The 16,510-nt window shown below is 38.3% G+C and overlaps 1 protein-coding gene across 1 annotated transcript in view; it reads right to left on the bottom strand.

The window, feature by feature from the left end:
- Nucleotides 1-16,510, bottom strand: part of nbeab (neurobeachin b) — a 1,103,372-nt gene that overhangs the window by 393,087 nt on the left and 693,775 nt on the right. The window contains exons 36-37 of the mRNA XM_034168398.1: nt 5,980-6,088; nt 845-1,011 (exon numbers count right to left, since the gene is read on the bottom strand). Of these exons, the coding sequence (XP_034024289.1) occupies nt 845-1,011; nt 5,980-6,088 (276 nt within the window). The remainder of the gene's footprint in view (nt 1-844; nt 1,012-5,979; nt 6,089-16,510) is intronic.

Here is a 16,510-nt window from a genome sequence, read left to right as displayed (position 1 = left end):
GTCAGTACATTCTGAATTCAAGTTTTTTCAAATATGCTGCAAGCCAAACATATAAAATATAGCCATAAAAGGTAAATACACCAGCTTGCACATTTTTCTTGACAATCACAAGGTTTAAGGCATGAAACAAACTGAACTACAGTAAACATAATGACACATATGCATTCAATTTTTCTAGACTCAATAGGAAAACCAAAGCTACTGTTTTAAGTGGCAAAGCGTGTTTTGGCATTAGACGTATTGTAAATAATATTTCAGTTTGTTTCAGTAAATGAACCACACTTTTAACTGTGACATGAAATTACATTGCCACATTTTGTGACATTAAATTAAATCCATTAAAAAATTAATGTAAAAAAGCTTCACAAAAGCAAGTAAAATTCGCACAGTTTTCTGTCAAGTGTACATGGAAACATTGCTGCCTCAGTCTAGAGAGTATCTGTGAAGGCTGGTGGTGGAGAGAGGTGGGAGGCAGAGCAGGCAGTTATTTTAACAGGGCCCGTGGGGAAGTCGGCAACTACCACCAGGTGCTGCACTATGTTACTGCGAGGGTCAATGAGTGCCTGGACATAACTGCACAAACATCCCCAACCCCCTTCTTCCCCCTCAGCCTGTCGGACCACTGGCCAATCAGCTGTCCCCAGAGGATTAAGCCACTCCACACTGTAATTGCGTTTACTGACCCCACCACTGACCCTATCCGATCCTGGGAAAATGACATTAACTGGTGGTCCTATCCCATCACTGCAGAGTTTGGTGAACAGGTAACTTTTGTGCTCTAGGCTGGACCTTACATGGAGCCTGACCCGTGCTGGTCTGAATATGTCTCAGTGCAAGGGCTTACCTCTGGTCTGGTGTCCCCCAGGCACCGTGCTTGTTGGTGAGGATGTTGACAATTTTCTGTTTTAGTTGGTTGGCTGTCACATGGTCTCTGTGTTTGGCAGCATTGATGAGGTGATCACACATTCTCTCTTCTTCTTTTCTGTCAGCAGCATATTGGGCACAGTTGGCCTAGTACGAAATGGAGAAAAATGAAAAACAATGTTAACTTCATCACATATTTATGTGTTTAAATAAACGCTCCACAGCCAAAGGAGATGTTGGACATTGTACTGACAGCATTTGAGAATATTTTATTTGAATAAAGCCAGAATAATATATATCCTCTAATGGAGCATTTGTCACACTGAAGAATGTTATGGCTTCATTCAACACACTTGAGTGCATAAAGATATTGGTGGACAGCTGAGAGATATATTTCTGCTCCCTTGGAAGAGTGCAGTAAATCATGGTGAGCACATGAAGGTAGTCCATTCCCTAACTGCAGACAGATGAGGCTCCCTGCTATGTGGCTGTGCATGGTGCCATTAGAGGAGAAGAAAAAATTCTCCAATAGACCTACAGAGAATTCAGTCTGTTGAGGTTAACAAAGCCACGCTGTCTCTCTGTCAAGGGACAAGACAGTTGAAACATAGAAAATATGCAGCCATATTTCACAAAAAAAATGCACCATAAATAATATGTCTTCCATTCACAAAGTAGATACATACCACTTAAAAATGAGGTAAAAGGGAAACAGAAAGAAAAGCTCTGACAAAGTCCAACGCTCCCATTCTACAAAATTATAAATGAAAAGAAAAATAAGGTTTTCTCAAAGTTGGTTAATTTAAAAAAAAAATCTTTTAATATAAATATAACCTTTTTAGTTTTGTTGGCTTGACCTCATTACCCAAACCGATCAATTACCATGTTTTCCCAAGTACAAGTCACATTAAAAAAAAACTTGTCTTGCCGATCCTACGGCTTGTCTTTCAAAGTGACTTGTGTATGAGAAAACACTGCATTATCATCTATGGCCACAACATAGAGTCATCTAAATTAATAACAAGTTGGCCTTGTATACTGATCTGAAAGAGGTACTGTGATTTACACTGGAGCAGAATTTTCCATCCAGCTTAATGCACCATTAAGATGGACACCAACAAAAAAAGAGGAAGGAGAAGAAGAAGATCTGAATGAGAAGGATGTCTTGTGTCTTTGAGAATGAGTGAAATTAATAAATCATGCTCACAAACTGAAATAAAAAGTAATGTAACCTTCATACTATTTGGAACTGAAATTCTTTGGCCTTGTATGGGCCAACAAGAACAGCAATCAGAAGAACAATCAGGCTAAACTAAGGTAAGACTATTATGTGTTAAAAATGCACAGGGGTTTTCAAACATTTAATTACATGTTTTTAAATAAATGTGTTCATGTTTAACTCTGAACAAAGCCACTGAAGAGATGAAAACAAGAAGCAGTTTATTCAGTTCTTTGAGACTTCCAAAATAACATAAATTAGCCCATTAGCTTCTGCTCACTAATGCAGTGTTTGAGTTATAAATAAATAATGCACCGATATTTCAAACATTTAATTACATTTAGTGAGGTAAACATGCACACATTCATCTCTTAACAGAGTAACAAGAAGCAGTTTACTCTGAGCCATTGGTGCCTGGTACAGTAACATTAATTAGCCTCTTAGCTTCTGCTCAACAGCACAGTGTTTCTATTATAAGTAAATAATGTGCAGAATAAATTAACTTGTCTTCTTGCTGCATGAAGCACTAGCACCACATTTCAAAAACAAATATAACTTATAGACCAGTGTGACGTATATGTTTTTATTTCCTTTTCATGACACATTTTTGGACAGATGCAACCAATACTCTGGTGCAATTTATATTCCAGAAAATACATTAATGATATATACCTCAGCATACTTTGGAGGAAAGGCTGATTACACCTTTGACAGGTCACCAGACCGTCGTAACAATAACTCACAAGTACAAGCAATCAATCATTGTCATATTTACACTTGCAGTCACCATAGCTACTCCTTACTGAGTAATTAGCCTTATGTGCATGTCTTTAAACAGTGAGAGGATGCCAGGGCAACCGGACAGAAACCATAAAGACATGGAAGAACATGCAAACTCCTTAAGTTGAGCCCCTTAATTATGTAATACGCTACATTGAATCTACATTAAACTCAGCCCTATATTTTTAACAACTTCTACAAAAATTCATTAATTTGTAAAATGCCCCACCTTGTAGTAGTAGTAGCTTAATAATAATAATAATAATAATAATAATAATAATAATAATAATAATAATAATAATAACAACAACAATAATAATAACCCTATCACCACCTTTTTAATGAGTTCAATGTTTACTCAGCCCTATGGACTCCAAACCATAATGTCCCACTTACTCTGACTGAGCCTCAGAAGATCACGCTTTGACAAGACAGATAAAAGAGCTTGAGACACAAATAATTTGTTTGTCATCTTATTCATATTGACCAAAATGTTTACTACACAACATGGCAAAGGTATGTCAATTCTCCTGATTTTATTTGCTTATAATTAATAATAAAATGTAAATGTTGTGGCACCGCTTGTGTCCAGAGTTATTACTAAATTTAATTAAACATTTTCAAGAATAGCCCAACTTGTTTTTTCCACCAATTTTCATGAAAATCATAACTACTGATGTGTGATATATTACAATTAGTTACAAACACTTGATACATTATACTTGCAGCTCTACAAATCCACCTCAAAAATTTTGTTACTTCGGCATTTCAGTTTCAAGTTTATCTTTACATCCTAATTTGCAAGAATGTTTCAGTGCTGAATCAATATATTTTATTAGTTTTGTAATTAGTTGATGATGTAATCAGAGACAATAACTTTGTAATACCAAAAATAATAGAAAGTACAGTTGATTAAATATTTGTGAATCTCTGTCAGAACTAAAAGGTTAAAATGACTGAAAATGAAGTGGCTAAAATGAGTATAAATATAGACTTTGATATATTTTGTACAAAATCAATTTCATTGCAACTCCATAAGTATTCCAGGTGGCTAAAAATAATCCACTTGAGCACATGTGCCTCTGAATTTGCTGTTAAAAGTGGATCATCTTACTGTGCCAGCCTGGGGGAACGGCTTGCTAATATTCAAAATCTAATTTGCCAACAGAAGCTGGAAGTTAATTGAATTTCCTGGTTGATATTTGAATTCTGTCAGATATTGTACTTCAGCATATTCGTTATAAGGTGGATAACTCAATCTCTGCGCGTCAGCTCACATTACCACGTGATGCTGTGACAAATATCAAATGTCATTTATCACGTTAAAGCACATGACACTACATCCTGACACCAACTTAATTGTAAAAATGTCTTATCTGTGACGTGAATCTTCAATCTTGGAGGGTGGGTAAAAAAGTAACATCAGGCCTAGATGAAAAGCATTGGCTGTCAGATGGCAGACAGAAAGGATGGGGCCAGGTACACTTCCCCCCATTGACACTGCATATCTTGCCGTCTCTTCGAGTTTATCTAGTAGGTCAAGGATCGTCAAGAACTGTATATCAAGCAGCTGTTTGAGGATGGCTGCGTTTGCCAGATAAGAAACTCATCACTCATCACATCCCCAAACTGCTAACACAATTTGTGTGTGTGTGTGTATGTATGTGTGTGTGTGCATGCGCGTGTGTATGCACAGCTTTGTAAGATTACACTCAAGCACATTTCATGGAAAAGCATTGTGACACACTGTAATTTGTGCACAATTTGTTATGCATTTCCTGTGGCATTTACTTTGTGTAAGTGCGTCTATGAACTTTTGCTGATGTCTCTCAATTTGTTGGATTGGAGCAGTTACTCAAAACTGATGAACAAATTCACACAAAATTTGGTGAACTGTTTATCTGGTATGAATACCATTACATTTCAGAGTGGATTGGGAGAGAAGCACAGCAATATATATATATATATATATATATAAAAGCATTTTGTTGTGTTGAAGTGGCAGGTCTTAACCTTGAACCCACATGTGGAATCAATGCTAATGTTAACAGTAGCAACCATTGACTTGTGAAGCCTATTGTTGTCAAGCTGTTGTTCTAGTCAACTACAGAGAGCCAAATACATTCTGCAGTGAGTGCATACCTTGTCACTCCAGTGTTAAATCAACTCTATCACAGTGCTGAATCATCACTATCATAGTGATCATAATAATCAGAAGATTTGATTCATCCAGAACAAAGTTGCTTCTGTTTATCTTGAGCACTGAGCCTGAATTATTGCATCTAATAGTGTTATTAATATTGAACATGCAAATGACTTGTTGCATATTCTGAGTGAGAGAGTTCTTGTAAATATGAGCAGCTGCAGACAAATAATTGCACAAACTATCACAGTGTTAAATCAACTTTCAATGTAAATTCAACTCTATTACAGTATAAAATCAACTTTATCACAGTGTGAAATCAACTTGATCATAATATGGCATATCAGTGAGAAATTAACTCCATCACAGAGTTAAATTAACTCTATCAGTGTAAATTCAACACTTTCATAGTATGAAATCAACTTTATCACAGTGATAAATCAACTATCATCATTGACCATTGTCCCACTCATTGAAGTCAGTAGTCACATTCCTTTCCATACTCCAGCAGAAAGCGCATAGGATTACTCAAAAACTAATTGATAGCTAAATATATGATGAGAGAATAATGAGAGAAAAAAATGTGTAATGGGTGGGGTTTTAATGTGGGTGGACTAATTACTGACTCCGGAGGTTGTCCCCGGTTGGGTGGAAAAATCTCATATTAAATTTCCAATTTAATATTGCTGGAACATCCCTTTGCAACCAGTCATTAAATGCATTTGTAAGGAATTGTAGGCATACAGGGTTAATCCTCGGGACGACACAGAGGGAAAAGATTAGTGAGCATGTACAGCTGATTGACTGTTTTACACTAATAGGATTTGTTTAGAGTACATTAACACATTGACAATATTCTATTTTCACAACAGTAACTCACATTCAGAAAAGCAGCTCTTTGCATTAGTGATGAGTGAATGGTTTTATTTATTTATTTCGGCATCATATTGCGTAGTTGTTATTCCTACTGTACCTCAAACTCTGCATGTTTGTGCACGTCCTCCGCTCGCTGTCTGTTCAGGATGAACTCTGCCTCGTTAGCAACTCGAACTATGTGGTCCTTCATGGCGTGGCAAAGTAACCTAACAATGCAGAGAGGGGCAAAGTCAGCAGGCAGTCTCATATTTTGTTGTTGGAAAAATATAGTTTTCATATGCTGTTGTGATTATACTGTGAAGAAGACTGCGTGGCTAAATAAAAAAAAAAAGGGTGGTGCAACACTCTGCTTGTTGAAAGAACAGATGAGTAAATGGCATCATTTGTCTGTGTTATGTTGCAAGGCAGCAGCAGCTCAGTGACAGATTGCTCTGTGGCATTAGGAGAGATCAGAGCGCATTTAGAGCACTGAAGCCTGTCTGGCTCAGGCCTGATCGACCGACCATCCCATTCCACTCACCCAGTGCCTGCTCATGGACATTGTCTCACAAGGCTGAATGGAAGCTCACCATCCTCTCAGTCCATATTCACGTTTATATTCCAGTACCTTTAATAATTTAACACTCACCAGCTACTGTATCTACATTATAACAGCCAAGTGGCCTTTGTGTGCATGTATGAGTGCGTGCAAATGGCTTCGATGAAGGTGAAACCAGGGATAGCTGACATTTGGCGTTTGCTATGCTTATGTATTTTGGGTCAAGGATGAACACTACAAAAACAGAAAGTTGATAGGATAAATATTTTTGCATAAATTAGTGATCCTGGCTAACAACACTGAACAATCAATGTTGTGTGGCAATGCACCATGGGAGTTCAAGGTTTGGGGGTTTTAAATGTTGTTATTGTGGTTCATGTTAGTTTAACAGTGTTGTTAGTGTTATTGATTTATTGTGTTTTTGTAGTTCAGTTGGTTTAGTCAGTTTAGTTAAGTGTCATGTTGCTGTTCCTATGAGTGAGTTAAGTGTCATTTTGCCTTTAACATGAGTGAGGACAGTGCATTTGATGTCTTCCGCCATCGTCTCTGTTTGTGGGTGTGTAAAAATAAAAGTGCATGTGCTGTTTTGGGGAGAGCTGACATTTGCCGTTTGGTATGCTTTTATGTATTTTGGGTCCAAGATGAATGCCACCAAAATGGAACATTAATAGGACTAATATTTTTTGAGAAACTATTGATAACACTATGTAGCAGGGGTGGTGGCCAAGTGGTTAATGCGCTTGGTTTCAGTACAGAAGGTTCCAGGTTCAAATCCCACTCCTGCCACATTTCTCCATGTAATGTGGAGTTGCATCAGGTAGGGCATCCGGCGTAAAACCTGTGCCATTTCAACATGCAGATCCACCTCGGATTTGCTGTGGCGACCCCGAGTGCAAACAAGGGAGCAGCTGAAAGGACTTACTTTTATTGATAACACTGTGTAACACAATTTTTGTTCCTGGCTTCTAAGTGTTATATTTCAACTGCTTATGTATGTAAAAAAAAAATAAAATTGATTGATTATGTCTAAAGTCTATGGAAAAATGAATACATTCAGCACAAACTTTGATTTTATTTTTTTTTAACATTCTAGAAAGTTCTAAATGTTTCTTGAAATTTCTAGATAATTCTGGAAACTTCTAGAAAATTCTGGACAGTTCTAGCAGTTAAAGAATATTCTAGAAGACTACTCAGTAGCAGTGAAGGCGAATCGAGGATATTCTTGAAAACAGACAAATTTCAAAATATCATTGTCCTGATCACAGAAGCAAAGTTTCTGTGGAATAACAGCTATTTTCTATTTATTTAAGGCATAACAGGTTAGGAAAACACACTGTGTACCCAGGAACAAAACAAAAATAAAAAATTAGTTACATAGTGTAATAGCTAACAACACATACCAATCCAGCAGGGGATGGTAGATCATCTGTATATTAAAAGCATGTATGTCTGCGTGCATGATTTTATTTAGTAAGTTCAATGTAAGTACATAATATAATTGTAAATACGTTAACAATACATAGATGACGCAAGTGAAAACACCTATTTTCATTGTGGTGCATTGAAATATCAAATGATAAAATAGCTACGTAAACTAATAATAATAATACTAATAGTGTGTATGTGATAAGAAGAACCGAAACAATAAAAAGTCTTAATGTAAATAAAATAAATAAATACTGTCTTAATGCATAAATACATTAAGACAGTAAATTAACATTAGAAATTATGTAATTAACAGAAATAAAAGGGTTGAGTTCTTCTAAAAACTGTTGAGGTCTAATGTCTAAGGTTCTAAAAACACTCTGGACACACACACCATTCCAACTCATTACAGAAACTTTATTACCACCCTTGAAAAAGCTACCTATTTTATAAACACTACCCAATCTAGAGCCTGTAGATCCTCACGGGCAACGCGTTAGTTACATGTATGTTTTGTCCCGTATTGGTTCAACTGAAGCAGTTTTGAGTCTCTCCAGTACTTGATACAGATTATAATTTACCTTTTGCCCCCAAAAGAGGCAGTAATCACAACACTGTATTTATCCACTGCTGTTGCCTCAGTGTTGATGAGCAACTGTTCTGGCGGCAGAGAGGCAGCGTTCAAAGAGTGACTGGCAACACTTTGTGTCAAAACCCCGCACAGAATAAAATCCAAGGCTATGGCTAGTATTTCCAACTCTTTGGCATTAATACAGCACAGATTGTAAACTCTCAGTAATACCACCACTGAATCACACAGTGCATGAAATTGGTCAAACACTACACGATAATGCGATAAGAATGTGTGATACAGTACGACCATTCAGAAACGCATGCCAAATTATAACGTGTGCAGAGCACCTGTAGTTGGAACGTACATCTAAGTGAGATGAGACTGCATGACTGTAGCGCATTCCAAATTTCTACAATGCAATTGGTACCATATTTCCCATATTACATCATATTATGTGGTCTTATATAGATGCAATGTCTACTTTTCAATATAGACAGATTTCAAAATACTCTGGGGCAGTGTTTTGATTTGCCATCAGTAATTTTTGTTAATTCATTCATACCCTTTCTGTACACGCTTACTCTAAACAAGGGTCATGGGGAGCTGAAGCCTATTCCAGCAATCATAGGGCGTGAGGCAAGGTACACCCTGGACAGGACACCAGTCTATCGCAGGGCCACACATAGAAAGACAAACCCATTCACACTTGTATCTGCAATCAATTTAAAGTTTCCAATCCACCTAACCTACACATCTTTGGAAATGGGAGGAAGCCGGCGCACCTGGAGAGAACCCATAGGAATATGGGAAGAACATGCAAACTCCACACAGAAAGGGCCAGGCAAGAAGCAATCCCAGAACCTTCTTACTGTGAAGCCACAGTGCTAACCACAAAGCCACTGTGCTGCCCAGTAATTTTTAGAACCACCAAAATGCTTTCACATTATTCTCAGGCACACATTCAATCTATTGTTTAATTCTGGTTTTAGTTTCATGTTCTATTGTGTATTTCCTCTGGTATTTGCCCACATACTGGGCATCATGTTTCTCCCAGCATTAGGGAGAGTGGAACAACAAGCATACAGCATCAGGGAACATCATTTTGACCAGCTCTTTCCTTCCCTAATCTCAACAGGGCTAACCTGGTTAAATAAAAGCTCAGTAAAAAAATAAGTAATTATGACCCAATTACGAAAAATGCTTGAGAAAAGCTTAAAAATGAAATAGCTACAATGACAGATGTATGTATTTCAACTAGAAGCACTCGGAGAGCGCAAACCTCCGCCAAGGCCATAGGGTCATTGACGTCACATGGAATACCCCTTGCCAAAGAGACTTACTGCATGTCGACCATCATGTTTCAGATTCAGTGGTTAACCCTCTGGGGTCCGAGAGCATTTTTTTGGACAGTTCACTCGCTTGGCATAAATGTTTTATTATTGCTGTTAACAGCTCTCCCTGCATCTCACAATCAAGTTTTATGTCTCTTTTTTTTCAGGACAACCTGTACTTTCAAAATATATATGCTATAGTTGTGTTTTATAAGTGTAATAAAGGTTTAAAATCAGAAATAAGAAAGGAAAAAGTAAAGCGGAAAATCATTGTCCACACACATTTATTCAAAACATACAGCAAACTATAATAAACTAGTAACACATCACTCCTAAAACAATCTTTGGTGTGTCACGTGAGGTGAATCTGCCCTACGATTGGATTTTGGAAAACCATGTGACGTGAACCAATGCCGATTGGACACTCACATTGCTCACATCATCACACAGCTTCTATGAGGAGTACAAAGATGGTTGACGGGTTAACTTTTCAGCAAAAAAAAAAGCAAGTTTCTATCTCATATCATTAAAAAGTTATTTATAATTTAGTAAAGCTTGGTTTCAGCTGTCGTATATAACGGCGTCGGCCCCACAGGGTTAAACCCTTAGATCTTCAGCAAATGTATTTATAAAGATAAACTTTTTTATTTACTAATAACAATTTTATTCAATGAGGAGAAACAAATGCTAAATTATTGTTGTGTCGTAACTTAATTTTTGTTCAGCCTTTGTGACCCGTCTTCATGAAGTTAGATGCAGAAATGTTGAAACTGGCCCTATCCTGCAATGATAAAGAATCCTGAAAAAAATTACTGGATCTGGATCGTGTTCTGGATCATTACCAAAATTTAATGACTTCTAAGTTAGGCCAAGATACACCCCTGGTAAAAATTTCATTGAAATCCATTGAGGATTTTTTGAGTAATCCTGCTAAAAAACCAACCAACAAACAAACAAATGGACGCGACCGAAAACATAACCTCCTTTGCAGAGGTAACAATGAAAGATCATTAAAAAAATAAATGTTCCAGTTTTAAACAAACTAAGTAGTTATTCTACATATTTCAGAGTTTGCAAGGTGCAACTGAATGCATCAGGATGTTGTATCATACAAGTAATATAGATGCACTACTGATTTGTAAGTGGAGATCGCAAGAGTGCTAATCTCTTACTGCAGTAAATAAAAACTGGAAACATTCACTGTGAGTTTCTACCTTACCATGAACCAAGAGGTCAATGGGACTGATTCAGAGTTTTGGTCACTTTCCCTTGTCTGTTGCAACATCAGAGCAACCAAAGAGGTAGGCCTAGCCTTGCTGTTGTTGTTGTGGAACTTAATCGTCATATGACACCTACCCCATATCAGTTAAATGGCTGTGACTGGCCTGGTGGAAATATGTATTTATTTATTTATTTTATGGTAGAAGGGCCAGACTAATCTGCAGGACAAATTTAATATGAGCTCTCAGAGCTGTCTGGTTCTTGAGCTAACTAAATTGAGCTCCAAGAAATAATCCTGAGAGTGTCTGAATATGCTGCGCAATGCACAATATGACACCATCCATCTTTGTATATTTATATATGCTGCATATTAATCAATCAAATTTATACTTTTATATTACAATGGAGCTGAAGCATACTACATGTCATTTCGTTTATGTCTGGCTTTTTGGGATCACACCAATAAGTATGACTTATGCCTTTCACAGCAGAGGTAAAATGCTGCTTATGTATGCTGTTCCACATTACACAAATTCCCCTGACATATGAAGGGTCCTTTTAGCAATCCACATTGCAGCATTTCAGGCATAATCTTGCTGTAAAACAGGCTGCATTCTGAGTTACAGAAAATACCTACTAGTAATGTTTCAAGTATTTCTCAACCATACACAGTAATATGACCATCAAAGGATCTCTTGTTATTAGTCTTTTTAAGACTAGTCTTTTACTTTTTTATAAGTCAAAATTATTTCTCTATTTAATGTCCATCAGATGCACAATGCCTACAGGCTCATACCTTATAAGCCAAACAGCGCTATCCACATCTAGCTTTCTCTAGATCTGTCTAGTTAAGATGAGCAGGTGTGCAGAGACTTGAGCCAAACTGGGAAATGATGTATCTGTCAGCAGCACCCTGGACAGCTCCACGCGGCCCGACTGACTGGAGTTCTTTGTTCTTGGGCCAGTAGGAGAATGAGCGAAGCCTGGCTGAGCTGAGGTGAGCAACTGGGCATGAAGATGCCTGGCCAGATGGGTCAGCAGATGGGCAAGTAGGCTGAGCCATCCCTGATCAGATCTACAGAAAACCCAGAGTCTGGCCATACCCATATACAACAGGGAGAGAGAAACAATGACACTGGAATATACAGCAAAGGCAGGCAGACAACTGCCATGCATCTTATTTACCTTTACCCTCAACAGATCAGGGAATAGGCAAGAGGTTTAAAACTAATCCATACTCAGTTACTTAGTAGCTGAAGAACAGTGGTGGGGAGGGGGGTGTAACTATCCTAATAGCAGACAAATAAGTTTATAGTACCACTTGGCTTTATAATTTACATTTACGGAAAAGGATCAGTTTGTGCAAAATCAGTTTTCATCCATATGTTTTGATTGTTTTATGTTAAACACCATAAAAATTCTGCAATCCCATGTTGTTGCATTTACTAACTCTTACTGCAAGCAAAATTTAGACCTGAAACAGGTTGTTGTCAAGCTGTGCATCAAACAGTTGCAAAAAAAGAGTAGTTTTGTCAAAGGAAAATGTGAAATTTCAGCTCCAATTTGCAAGAAGCCACATAAAAGACTCAAACCTACATTTGATCTCTTCTTGTACTTAACTCTTTGTCTGCTCTTCTAAACTATACAACTCCTTCAGAATTGTCATGAGTGCTTTGGTGGCTTCCCTCACTAGTTTCTTTTGTACACGGTCACTCAGATTTTGAGAACTGCCTACTTCAGACAGATTTACCACACAGTACCACACTGCATAATGATGGATGTCACTGAAGTCCAAGACATACTCAGTGACTTGAAAATGTTCATGTATGTATGTAATGATTTGTATCTATATTATCATAGCCTACTGGCCTCTGTGTGCCTGCATGTGTATGGCTTCTATCACACAAAAATCGCGGAGAGCTAACATTTGCTGTTTGGTATGCTTATGTATTTGTATCAAGGTCTATGTATCAAGATCTATGTATCAAGGATGAATGCTACAAAAACAGAACATTGATAGGACACATATTTTTTGAGAAATGAGCAATTTAGCTAACCATTAAACAATGGATGCTGTGCTGCAATGCATCATGTGAGTTTGGGGTTTTGGAGTTTTAAATGTTGTTATTGGGGTCATATTAGTTTAACAGTGTTGTTAGTGTTATTGATTTATTGTATTTTCATGGTTCAATTGGTTTAGTCAGTTTAGTTAGTTCGTTAGTTTAGTTTTAGTGCTGGTACCATAAGTGATAAGTGTATTGCGTTTGATGTCTTCCACCACTGTCTCTGTTTATGTCTAAAATTATAAGCATCTGCTTGCAGCAGAATGCGGAAAAAAAAAAAAGACAAAAAGCCGTGCGTGCGTGCATGCGTGCGTGCGTGCGTGTAAGTTTGATCACAGAGAAACTGTGGAGATCTGGCATTTGCCCTTTGGTATCTACGTATATTATAATTGCCAATTAGCCTCTGTGTGCGTGTGCGACTATGTGTGTATGACTACGATCATGCAAAAACTGGGCAGAGTTGACATTTGCCGTTTAGGGAGAGAAAGACACTGAATAAGATGGTCAGAAAGTCCAGCTCTTTCCTTGGCTGTCCTCTGAACTCTCTGGAGGAGGTGGCTGAGAGGAGGGTGTTAGCCAAGTTCAAGTCCATCATAGACAACTCCTCTCACCTTCTGCACCGGACTGTAGTGGAGCTGAGCAGCTCGTTCAGTGACAGACTGAAGCACCCTCAGTGCAAGAAGGAATGACACCAGAGGTCGTTCCTCCTTGCTGCTGTTAGACTGTACAGTAACACTGTGAAATAACCACATGCAATAATATGTCCACAAATCATGTGCAGTATTAATATGTCTACAAATCATGTGCAATAACAACTCTTTTACAAATCCCTGCACTAATGTCACCTTATCACATCTAAATTCCACTTCACATATTGTAAATAAGATGCTCCTATCTTTTTTTTCAATCCCAATCATGTTTATATATGCATATGTACTTATATATATACACTCAACAAAAATATAAACGCAACACTTTTGGTTTTGCGCCCATTTTGTATGAGATGAACTCAAAGATCTAAAACTTTTTCCACATACACAATATCACCATTTCCCTCAAATATTGTTCACAAACCAGTCTAAATCTGTGATAGTGAGCACTTCTCTTTTGCTGAGATAATCCATCCCACCTCACGGGTGTGCCATATCAAGATGCTGATTAGACACCATGATTAGTGCACAGGTGTGCCTTAGACTGCCCACAATAAAAGGCCACTCTGAAAGGTGCAGTTTTATCACACAGCACAATGCCACAGATGTCACAAGATTTGAGGGAGCGTGCAATTGGCATGCTGACAGCAGGAATGTCAACCAGCGCTGTTGCTCGTGTATTGAATGTTCATTTCTCTACCATAAGCCGTCTCCAAAGGCGTTTCAGAGAATTTGGCAGTACATCCAACCAGCCTCACAACCGCAGACCACGTGTAACCACACCAGCCCCGGACCTCCACATCCAGCATGTTCACCTCCAAGATCGTCTGAGACCAGCCACTCGGACAGCTGCTGAAACAATCGGTTTGCATAACCAAAGAATTTCTGCACAAACTGTCAGAAACCGTCTCAGGGAAGCTCATCTGCATGCTCGTCGTCCTCATCGGGGTCACGACCTGACTCCAGTTCGTCGTCCTAACTGACTTGAGTGAGCAAATGCTCACATTCGCTGGCGTTTGGCACGTTGGAGAGGTGTTCTCTTCACGGATGAATCCCGGTTCACACTGTCCAGGGCAGATGGCAGACAGCGTGTGTGGCGTCGTGTGGGTGAGCAGTTTTCTGATGTCAATGTTGTGGATCGAGTGACCCATGGTGGCGGTGGGGTTATGGTATGGGCAGGCGTCTGTTATGGATGAAGAACACAGGTGCATTTTATTGATGGCATTTTGAATGCACAGAGATACCGTGACGAGATCCTGAGGCCCATTGTTGTGCCATACATCCAAGAACATCACCTCATGTTGCAGCAGGATAATGCACGGCCCCATGTTGCAAGGATCTGTACACAATTCTTGGAAGCTGAAAATGTCCCAGTTCTTGCTTGGCCGGCATACTCACCGGACATGTCACCCATTGAGCATGTTTGGGATGCTCTGGACAGGCGTATACGACAGCGTGTACCAGTTCCTGCCAATATCCAGCAACTTCGCACAGCCATTGAAGAGGAGTGGACCAACATTCCACAGGCCACAATTGACAACCTGATCAACTCTATGCGAAGGAGATGTGTTGCACTGCATGAGGCAAATGGTGGTCACACCAGATACTGACTGGTATCCCCCCCAATAAAACAAAACTGCACCTTTCAGAGTGGCCTTTTATTGTGGGCAGTCTAAGGCACACCTGTGCACTAATCATGGTGTCTAATCAGCATCTTGGTATGGCACACCTGTGAGGTGGGATGGATTATCTCAGCAAATGAGAAGTGCTCACTATCACAGATTTAGACTGGTTTGTGAACAATATTTGAGGGAAATGGTGATATTGTGTATGTGGAAAAAGTTTTAGATCTTTGAGTTCATCTCATACAAAATGGGAGCAAAACCAAAAGCGTTGCGTTTATATTTTTGTTGAGTGTGTAGGTGTGTGTATATATATATATATATATATATATATATAAACCCTTTGTATATTGTGCCTAAAACTGTCGTGAATATATTCCCTGGGTTTATAGACGTTATTGTGTTTGTTTTATGTAAAAATGCCAGAAGAAGCCCAGGTTGCTTCTCCATTATTTTAATATTGCAATCGCTTCCTGTTTGCTCTTTAGAGTCTTGTTTATGTCAAACACTGTCTGTCGTCTTTGTTCCAGAGTAATATATATAAGATGTCTGAAAATCAGTTTGCTTTTATTAAATTCCATGCAGCTTAAACATAGCAGACACAGATTATTTGGAATTTTGTTTTGGCAAGTTTTCACTGTCTCTACTGCCATCTACTGGCCAGTAGTGTTCATGACAGTATGAGCATCTGTACGCCAGTAGATGGACACCAGTAGATGGCAGTTGTCTATTTATTTTGACCCCGGTTATATCAGACGGCTGTCTAATTACATTTTGACTTTGTGACTTTTGCAAATGGCTTTTTTTTACAAATGAAAAAGGCATATTTTACAAAAGCACATTTATATGTAAACACACACACCTCACATTAATGTGTTGGTTTTTACATAGAATGAATGAGTCAACAATCAGTGTTAGTGGAGGCTCATTTACCCATAATCCCTTTGGCATCTGTCTGTGTTTGTTACAAAACTTCAGAATTAGTGCATTATGTAAATTACAAAATATGTGTTATGTATATTTTAACTTACAAATGACAGAATTGAGATTAATGGAGTTATTCTATCCAGATTAATCTGATGATAGAAATCAAAACCATAAGTCAAAACTGCTTTATTTTCCAAGACCTCTGCCTCACTGTGGCACGACTGTATTCTGTTAAGGAATAATGGCTTATTTTGTGTGTGTGTAGAGTTGAGCTTAG

The sequence above is a fragment of the Thalassophryne amazonica genome, chromosome 4, assembly GCF_902500255.1.
Source record: "Thalassophryne amazonica chromosome 4, fThaAma1.1, whole genome shotgun sequence".
NCBI lineage: Eukaryota > Metazoa > Chordata > Actinopteri > Batrachoidiformes > Batrachoididae > Thalassophryne > Thalassophryne amazonica.
This window is presented reverse-complemented; position numbering and strand designations above follow the sequence as displayed.